We start from the raw sequence: 17971 nt of genomic DNA, 5'->3' as shown, positions 1-17971 counted from the left end.
AATGAATTGAAACAGCTTAAAGCATATTTCAGACTGTGCAATGCAATGCAAGCACAAGTATGGAATGGGAAAAGGACATCTGGAAATTAAGCTACTTTTTCCAAATGTCCGTGGACAATCTGCATGGCTTTGGGACCTTTTCCAAATTCAGCTCCCAGACAGCAGTGTTTTGCCAGAAATAAATAAACGTCATGGTAAGACAATTCCTTATTTCCTCTCTTTGCTAATGCATGGGTAGGAAACTTCTGGATCACAGTTTTATCGATATTACAAATTTAAATTATCTAGCCTAAAAATGCTGCACTTCATCAATGAGACTGTCATACTCCTAGAAGGGCTGTAGCATTCTAAATGATTGATCATCCAATTCTTTCTGGTCATCTTCAATTCTACAAAAGATAATGTTGTACTGGTCTTTTAAGAATTACACCAAACTTGAAGAAAAAGCTACTTGGTCATCTAGTTAATTCCACTCACGTAATGTTCCATAGTGGACACTGAATTAGTCTTTGCATTTATTTAAAAGCAAATACTGTGATGCTGAAACAAAAACAGAAAATGCTGGAAAATCTCAGCATGTCTGATATGATCACCTTTCGTTCTGCTGAAGGGTCATCCTGACTCAAAATGTTGGCTTTATTCTCTCTCCATAGATGCTGTCAGACCCGCTGAGATTTTCCAGCATTTTCTGTTTCTGCTTTGCATTTAGTTCATCACTTGTGTCTTATAATCCTGTAGAGCTTACATTGAATAAGATATTTGCATCAACATTATGAATATCTCTGAAACTGGGAAGGAACTTAAGGCTGAAAATTTGACTGAAGTGCAAACAACATTTGTCAGGTCAACTCTTCGAATGATACAGTAATCTATTCAACACTTTGTATATGTGCACCATTTTACAAATTAACTGATGAGGAATTTATCCTTACTGAAGCCTGGATTGTTAAGGAAAAGCTAGTCAGAGTTTATGAATAAAATAAGAGTGGAGAAAAGTAGACACATATGGTGAGATTCTCTGGCCTCCCTTCAGCATTTTTCTCGTTGGTGGGAGGCAGTGTGCCATTCACTGGCAATGGGATCCTCTGGTCCTGCCGCTGTCAATGGAAATTCCCACTGAAGCCACCCAATTCCGCCAGGAAACCCAGGGCAGGGGGACCAAAGAATCCCACCAGCATGAACAACCGGAGAATTCCGACCCTGATCAGTTTTTAAAAAATTGCTTAAGAAATAATTGCTTGGGAAAAAAATTAGTATGAGTGAACCTTTCAAATATTTATCCAATGTCATTTTGAAAGTTACTGCTACATTTGCTTCTACCACTTTTCAAGGCGGGGCATTCCAGATAATCATAACTTGCTGCATAAATATTTTCCCCTCATGTCCCCTCCAGTCATGTGAACAATTTTAAATCAGTGATCTCTGATTACCTAACCCTCTATTTCGATTTATTTACTCTCTGAAAATCACCCATACTTTTCTGCTCTTAAGGAGAACAACTCCAGTTTCTTAACCCTCTCCACATAAGTGAAGTCTTTTATCCCTGCTACCATTACACTAAACCTCTTCTCCACCCTTTCCAAGATCAAGCCATACTGTTCCCTTTTGTGAAAGGGAAAGGGGGCTGGGTGGTCAAAACTGACATCACATTATTTAAGATGAGTGAATTTCCAAAGGAACGAGAAACCATTCACCCTTCGAGGGCAATATGAGTCAAGATCGTATATAGATTGATACCTTTACAAAGAAGAAGAAGAAATAAAACAAATGCGGAGTGGCAATTGGCAGAAATAATTAATTTCATTTATTCTTGGGCCAGCATTTATTGCCCATTCCTAAGTGCCCTTCAACTGAGCACCACGCTAGGCCATTTCAGAGAGCATTACCAAGTCAATCATGCTGTGGATCTGGAGTTATATATAAAGGGAGGAAAATGGCATTAAAGGGCATCAGCGTACCTGATGGGTTTTTAGCAACAATTGGCATTGATTTAATGATCATCATTAGACTTTTAATTCCATGTTTTTATTGAATTCAAAGTTGCTGTAATGGGAATTGAACCCTGGGTCCCTACAGCATTGCCCTAGGTCTCTGGATTACTAGTCCAGTGACAATACCACAATGCAACCAAGTAGAATATGGAAGAACAACAAACAGCAGAACAAGCTTGCATCACGTGGATATTAATCTTTACTACTCTTCAGATGTTTATGCAAGTTTGTGTGACACAACAGAGAAGTCTACTGTCATATTTTGACACCAAATGGACATGATTGTTGATCTACAGTCTTATGAATTTCAACTGACTGGGAATCAATTATTAGGGAAATAAATGTGACTCTTCCTTTTCAATTTTATCTCACCTTTAAACTAAAGGTTGGAAGTCAGAAGATTTAAAAGGTAGCTTCATGGATGTTGTAAAACAAATTAGGTTTGGCTAGGTAAAAATAAAACATCAACTAAAACAGAACCAGGAAAGGGAAGACAAGGGAGGTATATAAGGAAGCTAGCTACCTAGTGGCTTTGCATACAGTGAGTAAAGAATAATGGCTGGATTTTTGCAATAAGAGTCCCTGGATTTATAAGAATGGCCTAGGTGTGGGAGCCTCATCTCAATTTCTGCAGGAGGTAAAGTGAACATGGCATGATTAACATGGAAAGGAAACTCAAACTCAGCAGGGCCATCTGAACTCAATGCTGAATTCAAACAGACCCCATTCTGGCTACTGCCAAATATTGCCAGAGTGTTGACGTTTATGGGAGTCATGAGTTGAAAGAACAGACATAAATACTCTTGAAGGACGGACAAGGTCTGCATAATTGTCATGATCTGAAGTTTTTTGGTTTCCACAATCTTTAAACTTTAAGTGTTGCAGCAGTCAGCAACAGTCAAAATAAATTCTCAGCTGGACAGCTTCAATTGACATTTCTCCAAAGACTATCATTATATCATGAATGCCTGGGTGAGTTTTGAAAGCTACATAAATCTCAACATCTGCAGTTTGATTCACAGCCTAAAGAGTCTACTAAAGGATTAATTATCTTTGCTGTCAGGTCTGACTGTAAGTTTGTATAAGAAATTAATCAGTTGAGGAGATATGGGGATGTGATGGCCTAGTGGTATCATCACTAGACTATTAATCCAGAAACTCAGCTAATGTTCTAGAACATAAAACATAGAGCATAGGCCCTTCGGCCCTCGATGTTGCGCTGACCAGTGGAACCAATCTAATGACCCTCTAACCTAAACTATTCCAATATTATCCACACGCGTATCCAATGACCATTTGAATGCCCTTAAAGTTGGCGAGTCCACTACTGCTGCAGGTAGGGCATTCCACGCTCTTACTACCCTCTGGGTAAACCTCTGACATCTGTCCTATATTTATCATCCCTCAATTTAAAGCTATGCCCCCTCGTGTTAGCCATCACCATCTGAGGAAAAAGGCACTCACTGTCCATCCTATCTAATCCTCTGATCATCTTGTATGCCTCAATTAAGTCACCTCGTAACCTTCTTCTTTCTAACGAAAACAACCTCAAGTCCCTCAGCCTTTCCTCATAAGGCCTTCCCACCATACCAGGCAACATCCTGGTAAATCTCCTCTGCACCCTTTCCAATGCCTCCACATCTTTCTTATAATGTGGCGACCAGGACTAAACGCAATACTCCAACTGTGGCCGCACCAGGGTTTTGTACAGCTGCAACATGACCTTACAGCTCCGAAATGCATTCCCTCTACCAATAAAAGCTAACACACTGTACGCCTTCTTAACGACCCAATCAACCTGGGTGCCAACTTTCAGGGATCTATGCCCATGTACACCGAGATCTCTCTGCTCATCCACACTACCAAGAGTCTTTCCATTAGCCCAATACTCTGCAATCCTGTTACTCCTTCTGGGGACATGGGTTCAAATCCCATCATGGCAGATGGGCGGATTTGAATTTAATAAAAGTACCTGAAATTAAGAATTTACCAATCACCATGAAACCATTGTCGATTGTTGGAAAAACCAATCTGGTTCACTAATGTCCTTGAGGGAAGGAAATCTGCTGTCCTCATCTGGTCTGGCCTACATATGAATTCAGAGCCGCAGCAATATGGTTGATCCTCAACTGCCCTCTGAACAAGGACAACTAGGGATGGGCAATAAATGCTGACCAGCCAGCAACACTCATGTTCCACGATTGAATTAAAAAAGTTTCAAATGAGTTCTATGAATGGAAATTTTCGCTATCAAGGGCTTGTTCTTGTTCACCCTGCCCCCGCTGCCCATGAGAGTGGAGAATTTGGTGCTTGGTCAAAACTCCATTCGCTGCAATGGCATCAGAATATCTCAGCTGTGGACAAGGTCCTAGATTTCTGACACAAGTCCGTTGGAGTAATAATTGTTGAGATTGTTAGAATTGTATTTTTCATCTCCATATGTCTCCTGAGGTCCGCTCAAGGCGGATACTGGATGAATGGTTGAGAGATTCACAGAGTGCGAGAAGCTTAGGAGGAATCAAAAGGCTGTGGGGGTGAGTGGGGAGCATGTGTCGCCATGGAGGACATAAAAGACCATGGAGGGTGGGTGGGAGACATGAGTTGCCACGGAAGGTCTGAGGAGTCATGGGGGTGGGGGATGGATGTAAGCATTGAGGGTTATCGGGCTTAACACTTTCTAAAACAATAGGGGCAAAGTGGCAGAAAACAGAAGTAGTTCTCTGAACTACACTGTTGGCCCCAGTGGCTGCCAGTAGTCTGAATCCAGGGTTCTTTGCTGGACTCTCGCCCGTACACGCTGTTCTCTTCCCGGGGTGAAAACTGTGCTCACTGGGGCACTTTTTACCGGGGTGAGTCTGGCAAGTCTGCAAATCTCCTGATTGATGTTACCTGCCTCAGTAGCCAAAATCCCGCCCAACTGTCAGTCAGGAAATGTTGGGATAGATGGGAAACAGGAAGGAAAGAGCAAGGGAGCATATAAGAGGAGAAAACTAATATAAAGCTTGATATTTATTGGCTGATTTTCAACTTTTTAATGCTGAAAATAGTTTGTAGCGTGTGTTGTGATGTAAAAGTGGAAGTGGAGGAAGAGAGAGAGAAAGACAAAGAGAGAGAGAGAGAGATGGACTAAACAGTTGTAAGATAATCCTGACTCTGACAAGATAGGCTGACCAGCAGCAGTTAAATATGATAAGCAGTTAAATTTCACCTTAAAGGCCTTTAAGCTTGATTCTTATCAAGCTGTACTCAAGTTAGTAAACAGGAAATACTTCAATGGAATGAGGTTGTGCGCGTTACGTCAAGCAAGTGGAACTCGCGTAGAAAATGTAATATTTTGGTTGTGACTTGCGTATGTCTCGCATAGCGCTAACAAAATAATAAGAGTGCTTCTTACAGGAATCAGACAGAGTATCAAGGACATGTAAAGATGGGTCAAATTGCTTGTAAAGCATATCAATTCATGGAGCCAAGGTCACGGAAATGTGCTAAGGAGCTGGAGAGAGGCAAGCTGAAAGCTTCAGATGGACCTTCCAGGGTTTGCTCCATTATTTTAACTACATTTATCTTATTTCTTATTTACCCTATTCAGCTTTAAGCTTAATTTAAAAAAAACACACATCTATTGCATGTAATCTAGCATCCCATTTACCCCTCATTCATTTTAGAGCTGAACCTTCTCTGAATGACAATCATCAAAGACACCAGGTGCTCAGCTCAACTTTCAGAATGTTTTTTCTGGCATCAAAGTAACTTTGCTACCAAAGGACGTTTTCTTATCTGTGATGCAAAAAACTCAAAATGCGACTGGTCAAGATAATCTGCCTCCAGCAGTGTTCAGGTTAACGCCTACATTACCTCATTCTTCATTTACCTACAATCTCTTTTGCTTTTAGTTTGCATAGTATTAAAACAAAACCAATTGGTTAATCTCTCAGATGAACAATTAAAAAGAACCATACTCAAAAATGAAAATCCAAACAGTTAAGTAACTAAAGTAAGTTGCTGTATTAGCTTTAGAAACAAGCAGAGAAAAACGGTCAATAACAATACCAAGAGGCTATGCATGAAAAACAATTACCTGCTCTGGTAGCATAGGAAAGGTAAAAGAAGTTCCTAGGAACAGCAATGTAAAGTACTACATTTCAATAAAATCCAACATTTTACTAAGATTCAAATGTGTTAGATAATGTGAAGTCATGTTTCTCCATCATTTTGAAGTGCTATCTTTGTGTTATGGATAACTTTTGAGGGGTAAATCCTTCTACACTCATTTCCAGATCATGTCGTGGAGTGATTTACAGCATGGAAACAGGCCTTTCGGCCCAACTTGTCCATGCTGCCTTTTTTTAAAACCACTAAGCTACTCCCAATTGCCCACATTTGGCCCATATCCCTCTATATCCATCTTACGACTGTAACTAAATGTTTTTTGAAAGACAAAATTGTACCTGCCTCTACTTCTACATCATGTGTTGACTGCAGCCAAGTGGGCAGTCATGTGATCAGTTCCGGTTCCTCCATTCTTACGTGACCAGAAAGTCTGGAACCCAAGACTGATTTTCCAGCCAATTGCTTCTTATTTTTAAAAATGTGGCTGGCCCTCACTTTAATACAACAGTGGATGTAGCAGACTGAATCCATGACCTACCACTCCACTGCAACATACATGACACTCCGCACTGTGCCACAACAGGAACCATTGCACTTAATCATGCAGACAGTTCTTGAAGATTGCGGGCATGTTCTGACCTATTTATAAATCCTCACAACACTTGACAGATGTACTACTTTACAGAAGTTTATTACAGCCCGTCTCAAAGCTATCGACATTGATAGAAGCACAAGCTTCAAAATCTTTAAAAGTGAAAGTGAGATATGATATAGATTTCATTTTCTTTTTTAAATTGTGTCGAAGTGCTTCAGTCTGACTAAATCCTTTATGTATACACCTCAGAAGCATAAATTCAGTCATTTTCTGTTAAAATTTTAATTAAACAATTGGATTTCTTTGTAACGTGCAATTATATGCAGCTTATTACTTCTTAAATCACATCACAGGAGGAGTTATAATTTCCATATGCCACCTGCAGATTTACAATCTCTTTCTTTAAGAAATCAACAATGTGGTGAAGTCTATGATACAAATCAAAAAGCATTTTTTTATTTTCTGGGCTACAAAAAACGCAGAAACTTTAAAATGATCAAGCAACAAATCGAAGATCAGCCCTTTTTAGGTTCTTGCATTTTGCATATTGGCACTAAATGTCCAGGTTTAAAAGCTCCAAAATTACATGGAGCAAGTTTTACAGTAAGCTACAATAACAGCCATCAGCACACACATTCTTGTAATTAAATGCAATGGGCAAATAATAATTTTAATAAGCATCATTAATAATTTATTAGTACAACCCATTACAGAATTGACAGCTTTGTCCACTATTATTTTGTAACAGAAACAGCCGCATTTAAAATAGAAACCTTTTCTCTTTGTTTAATTGCAACAGCTAAGACAACAATTGTAGTATTTTAAAGCATCAAGTATTGCTTGTATCTCAGCATTTGTCATAGGAAGGGGTGGATAAGAAAGGAATAAAAATATCAAAGAAAGCTTTCCAAACCCTCTACAGCATCACATTCTTACACAGTCATCAAATACATTCCTGAATTTTGGATGATTGCACTGAATTATATATTCTTCAAATCAGATGCGCTTTGATTTGTAGCCTTAGCAAGGTGGAGCAAATTCAAATCAGACATATGCCAAACATAACTGCATCTTAAAATGCAATTGAAAATTAAAAGTATAAAATGCACCATTTTCACAAAGTAATACAAAAAAACCCAAGAAAAACACATCTGTCAGACAAAAATCCTCACCATCATCTGAACACTCGAACTGGACTTCCTTTTCTGACCAATCAAAGAGAAAGAAAAAGAAGATAATTTTGATAGTTTAAAGAAAGGATTTCTTCAGAATCTGTCTTGTGCTGCAGTAAAAGTATCTGGAAACAAAAAAAAACAATTCCACATATGGAAGGCAAAAGTAAAGTGCGAAGAAAGGATAGATTTTCCACAAATTAGTAGTGGAGAAGGGGGAAAAAAAGCTGAATTAACTTGGCAGAAACCAGAGTAGTTAAAATTAAGGCAACATAAACAAGATATAAAGGTTATAGTAGCTGTCAAATAATGCAAAAGTCTCTATAAAAATAGATAATTCGAAGATGTCAATGGTATGGGATTACATATGGCACAACGGGATGACAGAGTTGGAAAGTGAAACACTAAACAGTAATTTGTTTATCTTGAATGCTGGGATAAAGATTTTTTTTATGGGCACAACCAAGTACTCCTAAACATAGAGATATGTACATAATTTTGTAGATAGGTATGAAGAAACAAGCAACTGATGTTAATTTTTGAAAAGGGTTTTGTACCATATGACGCACTAACTAAATTAATGCGCTGAGTCACAAACAAAGCATGGATTCAGTACCTAATCTTATTACACAAAGTTTGGTCTTCACTATATCAGCTTTGTATCAGGTTGGTCTCAGTGATGACAATGCAATTAACGTAACAAGTTTGGATGTTGTTATGACTACTTTAAGTCATGGTGGCCTAATCTACAGATTCAATCATTCCACTCTTTGGCTTTTCCAATAGAAAATGTACATTTTTTGTGCAAGAAATGATCCACACAATGGTCTGTCCTCCTTCCTTTCAGGAAGAATTGCTGAATAAATGTTGCCTTTTACAGGAAAACTTGGGTACAAATACCAGTTAGAAAGGAAGTCTAATGCTGGAATCCTAGTTGAGAGTCCACTGATCAAACACAGGGCAGTTCAAAGCAACAATTTGGTATAAATGATTTCAAACTTTCTGTTTTAAGAACTGTAGTTTTCTATCTGCACAACTGAAATATCTAGTGCGCAAAATAAGCTTTTAATTAGAACTTTAACTTATTGTAGATTTGATGTTGGAATTAAATTCATCCATTGATTTTGTGTTCAGTTTTTCTAAAACGGAGGAAAAATTAGAGGGAACATTTCAATACTTTATGTTGAAAAGTTTTGTCTTGCAAAGGAAAGGAACCATGAGTGTATGTGTAAGCAAGACAGAGCGAGGGTAACAAATGAAACATAGATGTATTTTGAATAGTTGAATACAATGGGCGATATACTGCAGCTTCTGATACATATTTGAATTATTAGCTGTATATTTTTCTTAGTAGAAAGGTTGAATTGTGCCTTTTGATAATAGTATTACAGTTCGAATGGGTATTTGAGATAGTATGAAGAGTTTATTACTTTTATACATTAGAAAGCACAATCAGGTTGAGAAAGAGGGGGAGTTGGCTGTGTCAAAGCAATGGGGAGAAGAAATCTTGCGTACAAATCAATTTGCTGTTTTCTTCTCATTAGTTGAAGTTCCTGTTGGGGGTGGAACGTGGAGGAACTTTCTTACAACTTTCTATCCTAACATCAAAGAGCTAAGACTGTTGGAAAGACATCCCCCATCAAAAACTCAATCAATTAAATAGCCTGCATTAAATAACTGGCCATTTAAAGAAAGAACCTCTTTGGTTAGAGCAGCCAGACCATTGTTCAAAGGCTCAAAATAGGGTGAGGGAAGTTTCTGGATTAGATCAAAAATTTGTGTCATTCACAAGGTATAAAGTGAAATGTCACATATTGCTGCAATGAAATCTAGGAAAGTCCTTACTGGGGTTTTGCAAAGATCAGTGTCTAAGGGTACAATTAGTGAATCTAGAAATAAGAACAGTTTGGAAGTACAACAAAAAGCATTATAACTTGGTTTTTGGGTGGTGAGGTCAAGGTGAGGAGGAGTGCAGGTGCGGCTGAAATAGGGAAAATAATTAAAAGATCCCAGAAAACGGAAATCGATTGGAAAATTGGTCCATCATGCATTGCAAACAGATGATATTGGACAAGACAATAGCATTGAAACTTCAATATAAGAGTACACAGTAAACAACATAGAGGACGTCTTCAAACTATCAATGCAGCACAAAATGTCCTGAGTAGAAACAGTGAGTTTAAGCTGGAATATATGTGAGAGATTCTAACTTTGAAGTGGTTACAAAGCAATTTTCTAAAGGGGTGTTAAGAGTTTTATGTACAAAAGACTAACAAGGCTCAGAAAAGGGTACCCTGATTAAAGTTCTCCAAGATTCTCAAGAGTATAAATAAATTGAATGCTTTTAAATTTTTTGACATAACATTGTGAATGAGAGTGTGCTGACAGAATTCTGAAGAGTGAATTTAGATTTAACTATTCCATAAAGCAGATCATAAATATGAGGTAGAGATTAAGGGCGATAGTGTAGGTAAACTAGGTCAGCAAATTCAAGAGGGAACTGGTTAGTTTTTTTGGTGGAAAATGTGCCAACATAACTATGTACAGAAGTGGCTATCAGGGAATGCATTTTAGTGTGCTCTAACTTGTTTGATTGGGCATTGGAGAGTATTTTTTCTTAAGCGGTCTATGTTTTTTTCTCCCCCTAGCCTATTCCCAGGTATTGCTTAGCTAGCGGTTGTGGTATGGTTTAATGGGAGTAGGTCTTGGCACACCCAAGTTCTATCATGATAGTACAGGATAGATCCAATGGAGCAGCTGGTCCTTCACTGTCTTTCATTTCCCTACGTTGTTAAAAAACATAGCACAGCTTGTAAATCCTGGGACCAAGCAGATGCACCACAATTGTGCTTTCTCTTGTCCTCTGCATTTCTTGGTCACGACTTCAGTACATGTTTTAGGGCTTGTCAACTGGTGACTTGACAAGACAGCTGAAAAGATACATTTGCTCAGTAACCACCATTTTTGACAATGACAAAATGCAAGATCTTTTTACTAACTTACCATGGATACTAACACCAAAATTAAATCAATCCTTTAGCATTATTCTGAAATCAGCTCTAAAAGTTTTGAACGTATGCAAATCCTCCAATACCTAACCTCATATTCTCAAACGCTCGCTGAAGGATTAACAGTTCCATCAGTTTAACGAAGATGGCAAAATAATACAATATCCTAATCTGAAAATGCTTACACTGGCACTGGCTACATCAGTAATTGTGATTCCAAATTACTATCTGAGCAACTAGCTCAATTTCAATTCTCTCAGTAAAACATATCACTATGTGAATGGAAAGCTAGAAGCTTATACGTAGGAAATGATAATCATCAAGAAAGTGTAACAAACACCCCTTTGACATGCAATAACACCACTATTGTCAAATACCTATCATCACCATTGACCAGAAGGTTAACTAGACTATCCATAAATACTGTAACAATAAGTGTTACCGCCTATAAGGCAAATGTCAGGAGCGTAGTGGAATACTCTCCACCTGCCTAGATGAATGCAGCTCCAGCAACACTGAAAAAGCTCAACACCATCTAGGAAAAAGCCTATTACCCAATTTACCTGAACCATTCACCCCCCCCCCCCCGTATCATTGGCATGACAGCTACAAAATATACTATGGCAATTTGCCAAGGGTGCTTCAACTGTACTGCCTTGATAGAGAAAGAATGCAAGTGAATGGGACCACCGACTTCAAGTTCCTCCCCCACTCCAAGTCATACACCATCATGATTTGGATCTATACTGTTAGACCTTCATCATCGCTGGATTAGAATCTTAGAACTCCTTACCTATTACCACTTAAGCAATGCTTGCCTCTAATGAAATGAAGAGGTTCAAAAAAGCTGCACACCACCATCTTTTTCAGGTCAATTCAGGATTGGCAATAAATTGTGGTCTTGCCAGAGATGCTCATATGTCATGAATAAATAATTTGAAAAAATATAAGAAAAAAATCATACCGCCAAGACCTCATCTCTACTGGCTAGTGTGTCAAACTTCATTTAAACAAATGAATTAGAAATTTTAACAACACCTGACTCGATCAGTTGCCAACATTTGGTTAGCTCACGACTGCCTGGCAGTCAACTTTATGAAATAACAGTGGAAGTTCTGGCCATGTTCACTTCTGAGTTGCTGTTAGGAAATGACATAATGACCTTGTTGAGAAGCTAACCTCTTACGAACACTGAAGTTGATATATAACTTCCTGAAAAGTCGCAACACGGACTGGGGCGGCACAGTGGCAAGCATTGCTGCCTCATAGCGCCAAGGACCTGGGCTCAATTCTGGCCTTGAATGACGATGTGGAGTTTGCACATTCTGCCCAATTCTGTGTGGGTTTCCTCCGGACGCTCTGGTTTCCTCCCACAGATCAAAGATATGCAGGTTAGGTTGCGAGCTCACACTAAATTTGCCTTTAGTGTCCCAAGATATATAGGTTGGGGGATTAGCAGGGTAAATACATGGGGTTAGAGAATTAAGGCCTGGGTCGGTCAGACTGGATGGGCTGAATGGCCTCCTTGTGCACTGTAGGGATTCTATGATTCACACGTTTGTCTTACCCTGATACAGACAGAGAGATTATTTGGAAGTGATGTTTGCTTTTTTCTCCTATTCACTTTGGATGGCATCCACAAGTATGTTTCTTCCCCTTTGTTAGTGAATAGTTAACCACACATTTATGAGGCAGATAGTACCCGAATCACCACAAGCCAAAAACAGACTATGCAGAGCATTACTTTGCACCTTATGGCCAAAGGGATGAAGTTAATTCTTCTAAAAAATTGTTGCCAAGAAATCCATCATTTCTTTCTGTCTAAAGTAAGTGCGAAATGTTGCAGATCTTTTGGAAAATTGATTGTAATGGCATACAATACATCACAACTTAAGACAAGCTTCATATGCCAAAGAAATGAACTGCTGCTGAACCTTGATATTGTATTTAAATTCACAGACTGGTTGAAGCACCAGTGGCAAGAGTTCCATGCAATTACCACTACCTGATAAATAACAGTCTATTTTATTCAGAAAGGCTGATAATGGACCTAATCGAAAGCATGCATTATATCAGTATTCCAGTACAACCTGTTTTAAATTTCATGGGTTAATTATCATCTCTCCAGTTGCACCCTGATATGCATTCATTGCTGAAAGAAAGGAATATTTAAGTAAGAAATTATTTGTTTTAGAATGTGCTATTGACCAAGAATGTGAGAGTTGTAGAGCAACATGTTTTCTGCATGTCAAATCTAAACACAGAACAGATACTATACAATTTGTAAAAACACAGGTATCATCAAACTATCATCTTCTACATAGTCAATATAATGGGCTATCATATAATGCAATGTGTATGTCTGATACACTATTTGCCAGGAAAACCAAGGTGGCACTTCTATATCGAGAAATAGTATCAATTTTCCTCTCGACAACCATTTAAAATTGTTGTTGGGTTTAAATGCCACCTGGATTTAAAATCAAGTTTTGATTTGAAACCAGAAAGGTTGTACCCATCCAACGTCCTTCTTATCATTATTCAGTTAGCCTCAAGTTTGCTGACACTGTGCACTTGACATAGTACATTTTACTGACATTCCTACGTGCATACATGTAAAAAAGTAGATTGAGCTGCTAACTCTGACAGTATTGTGCACCTTGACATCCACATACAATAGTTCCTAGAATGTTATATGTCATATCCTTATATCAGACTGGAACAGACACACTACCATTCTACTGTCAGAGCACCACATTGTCAATGTCTCAAGAAAGATAGCACAGCTAGAATTGGAATCATAAAACAATCACAGCATGGAGATGACCATTTGGCCCATCAAACTCTCTGCAAGTTAGTTAATCCCACTCTCCTGCAATTCTTTCCCCCTTAGGTGTTTATCTAATTCCCTTTAGAAGGACATGATTGAATATGCCTCCAACACCCTTTCAGGCAATGCAATCTAGATTGTAAATACTCATTGCATAAAAAAATTCTCATGTCACATTTGGTTCTGCTGCTCATCACTTTAAACTTATATCCTCAGGTTCTCAATCCTAATGCTAACAGAAACTATTTATCTCTATCTACCTCTATCTAGACCCTTCATGATTCTGTACACTCTATCAAATCTTCTATTAACCTCTGTTCCTCTGAGCAGAACAAGCCCAGGTTCCCCAGTCTAATCTCAAAATAGAAGGCCCTCACCCCTGGAACCTCCCTATAAATCTTCTCTGCTTCTTCTCTAAAGCCTTCACATCCTTCCTAAAATATGGTGCACAGAATTGAATACTCCAGCTAAGGTCAAACTGGTGTTTTAAGAAGTTTTATCACAACTTCCTTGACTTTGACTCATTGGTCTAGCTTGTTGCTTTGGGGTTGGAACCACAACATAGGGATCAAATGCAAGTCTCAATCCCAGAAATAGTCATCCACATGAACGGCAAGGGAATTCCCATTTAATTGGGGATGGTGGGTAGGCTCTGGGAGCTGCTGGGCCAACAGGAGGCCTCCAGCTCTGAAGGAGCTGTGATGTAGATAAGGAGCTTATGAAGTTACCCTCTCAGTACTTTTTATAACTTTTAAAAATGCTCACAGCTGCTGGACCATTATTCTGGAGAGTAGATGGCTGTGTTATATATGTTCTCAAGGTATATTGTTATCCTCCTCATAGCTTTACGTATTTTATAAAAATACCTACGCAAGGGTGGTTGTAGAGGGCGGTTTTTCAAACTGGAGGCCTGTGACCAACAGTGTGCTACAGGGTTCGGTGCTGGGTCCACTATTATTTGTCATTTATAATAATGATTAGGCTGAGAATTTAGGAGGCATAGTTAGTAAGATTGCAAATGACGCCAAAGTTGGTGGCACAGTGGACAGTGAAGATGGTTATCCAAGATTGCAATGGGATCTTGATCAATTGGGCCAGTGGGCTGATGAATGGCAGATCGAGTTTAATTTAGATAAACGCGAGGTGATACATTTTGGTAGAGCAAACCAGGGCAGGGCTTATTCAGTTAATGGTAGGGCATTTGAGAACATTAAAGAACAAAGAGATATAGAGGTACAGGTTCATAGCTCTTTGAAAGCGGAGTCACAGGTGGATAGGGTGGTGAAGGCGGCATTCGGTATGCTTAATTTCATTGGTCAGAATATTGAAGACAGGGACATCTTGTTGAAGTTGTACAAAGCATTCGTAAGGCCACACTTGGAATATTGTGTACAGTTCTGGTCACCCTCTTTCTAATTTAATAATATCCTTTCTATAACAGAGTGCAGAAAAGATTAGACTGGGTTTATTTTCCCTGGAGCGTGGGAAGTCCAGGGGTGATCTTATAGAGGTCTATAAAATAATGAGAGGCATAGATAAGCTAGATAGTCAATATCTTTTCCCAAAGGCAGGGGAGTCTAAAACTAGAGGGCATAGATTTAAAGTGAGGGGGGAGAGATATAAAAGGTTCCAGAGGGCCAATTTTTTCACAGAGAATAGAGCGTGTCTGGAACGAGCTGCCAGAGATAGGAGAAGCAGGTACAATTCTGTCTTTTAAAAAGCATTTAGACAGTTACATGGGTAAAATTAGTACAGAAGAATATGGGCCAAATGAGGGCAATTGGGACTAACTTAATAGTACAAACTGGGCAGCATGGACAAGTTGGGCTGAAGGGCTTGTTTCTGTGCCATAAACCTCTATGACTCAAAGAGAGAGGGAATTTTAAATTAACAGAATCCGCAGATAAGATTTAATATGTCATAACTTTTAACTTCATCCAGTCCGACTTCCATCTTCTTTGCAACACAAGACAACTCGTGCAAAGTTGCAAAACACATTCTGTGTGAGGCCAACTATGTTGTACAAGCCTAACTCATTCTCCCAGTGTTGACTTAACTGTATCACCTTCCTCTATTGTCCCTCCTCTGTTCAATCCCATAGGTTTGCCCTTACATGATAATATAGCCAGCGCATTTTCAACAATGGCATCTGTTACCTCTCACACTTAGTCAACAAAGCTCTCTGTTTAGCCCTCCCTTCTTCCTTACCTACATGCTGTCCCATTGTGACATTATATGTAAGCAGCGAGTTAGTTTTTTCTGTTGCTCAGAATTTCACTGAACTCCTTGATTTTCTTCGTGCTGTATGAGTACTTGTTCACCTTTAAATCCTGGATATGTCACAACTAAGATGGAAGCCATTATCTGCACTTGTCCCAAAAGCACCAATAGTTTTCTCATGAAATCATTTGCAATCTTGGTGTCTTTTGAACACTAAACTGAGTTTCAAATTCCTTAGCTGAAGTCTCCCTATGTCAGTGTCTGCAGCATGGCCTCTAGATCTCATCCAATATCATTTTACTCTAAAGCTATCCTCTGCTGACATCCCAACCTCGAATTACAATTAAACCGGTCCAGAAATCTCTCATTTCCCTGTCATGTACCTTCATAAGCCCTGTTCCTGTGGCTGCATTGGTTTAGGCTATACTAATATATTAAAATTGAGATCCTCATCTCCAAGTCTCTCCACAGCCTCACTCCTTTCCCTATTTTGATTCTTCTGATTCAAGCTCTTTTATGACTATCCTCCTCCATAGCACTGGTGGCATAGTCAGAGACTGCTCTGTGGAACTATCTCCCTAAACCTCACTTTCTCTCCAATTTGAAAAACATTCCAAATCACGCCTCTAAATAAAGCTCTAGATTATTTTTCCCGAATATCTGTCTTCATTGTCTGATATCTATTTTCGTAGACATATTTTCTATGTCTAGAAAATAGACATTTTCTATTTTCTGCTGGGATTTAAAAAAAACATTAAAATGCAATATTTAAAAATATTGTTTAAATGCAAGTGGAAGCAGCAGAGGAATCAGATCGAGTGGGAAGCTTTCAGAGAGCTGGCGTTATTGCAACTGAATGAATGGCCTGCTATGCTATGAAGTTCAATGATTCAGAGTTGTTAAAATAACATCAATGATTAATATGTTTTACTCATCTATTAAGAAATATTTTATTCATGTGTCACTTTGGTTACATTTCTGCCACTGAAGTATATAGGTAATTTGTGTACAAGCGTAATTAAACTAAACTGATAGGAATTAAACAATGCATAAACCTAATCCACCAGAGGGGGAAGTCTGCAAAGTAGATCCTAAGCTATCAATAGAGACATAAACTGAGCAAGTTAGGACTTAGTTCTGCTATAACAGCTTACAATAAAGATGATGCAATGGTGATAACGCACTGCAATTTATTATTTTGTTTGCTTCAAATTCAAAAACTTTTTAAAAAGATATGACACTATCATCCCATTGTGTATAAGTAAAGTACAATCATAAAAATCTTTTTCCCAGTTAGATGTTTAAAATCAAAGCAACTTAAATCTCTAGTATAGATAACAGGAAGCAAAAGCAGGATTAAGCAACTGATCTGTAAAAAAACACAAATTAGTAAAAACAAAAAACACAATTGTATCTTAAACTTGAGCAGCACAGCAGAACTATTCCATAAAGAGAGAAGGGAAACAAGTGAAAAATATTACATAAATCATGCCAAAATAAATGATTATTGGCTAATGCAGGGAGAAGCTTGACCAGTTGAAGCAGATGAAATGAAAGAGGAATTTGGTGAGTACAGTTTTTCAGTGAGTAAACAATTACTTACAGGCATAATTAATAATTTATCATACTGCATAAATGTATTTGGATTTGATAAAGTGAACGCAGGCTTTGTATGAAAATGCAAGTAGCATTACTTCAAAAACATTTAAATATATTGTATAGTTAGATAACATTAATGAGTGCATTTAACAAACGTAACAAAGGTCAACTATCCAATTTCATGAAAAGTCATTTCTTTCACAAACCTATCTTTTCAATATAAACGGTAAGGACAACAAAGACCAGGACTTCAATTTATTTTGATTAAGACAGATCAATGGCAACGTAGAGTTGAAAATGAGTCACTTTTTAAAGGTTGCTATACTATAATTCTTCACATTGACTGATAGATCTACAATATATCCATCAACAATAATGCTACCAAATATGTAGGGTTCACTGAACAAAAGCACTTTGGGTTCTCTTGTGTAATCTTAAAACCTTTA

General features: G+C 38.3%; 1 protein-coding gene across 27 annotated transcripts in view; it reads right to left on the bottom strand.

Moving 5' to 3' along the window:
- LOC145344414 (calcium/calmodulin-dependent protein kinase type II delta chain) overlaps positions 1 to 17971 on the bottom strand; it is a 323172-nt gene that overhangs the window by 52237 nt on the left and 252964 nt on the right. For 9 of the 27 annotated variants that reach the window (XM_080191547.1, XM_080191627.1, XM_080191571.1 and 6 more), the window contains one exon: positions 7869 to 7901. The exons of the other annotated variants lie outside the window; for them this stretch is intronic. In XM_080191547.1, the coding sequence (XP_080047673.1) occupies positions 7869 to 7901 (33 nt within the window). The remainder of the gene's footprint in view (positions 1 to 7868; positions 7902 to 17971) is intronic. 27 annotated transcript variants of the gene reach the window in all.

This window comes from Carcharhinus amblyrhynchos, chromosome 1 (genome assembly GCF_965287045.1).
Source record: "Carcharhinus amblyrhynchos chromosome 1, sCarAmb.v2.hapA, whole genome shotgun sequence".
Taxonomy (NCBI): Eukaryota; Metazoa; Chordata; class Chondrichthyes; order Carcharhiniformes; family Carcharhinidae; genus Carcharhinus; species Carcharhinus amblyrhynchos.
This window is presented reverse-complemented; position numbering and strand designations above follow the sequence as displayed.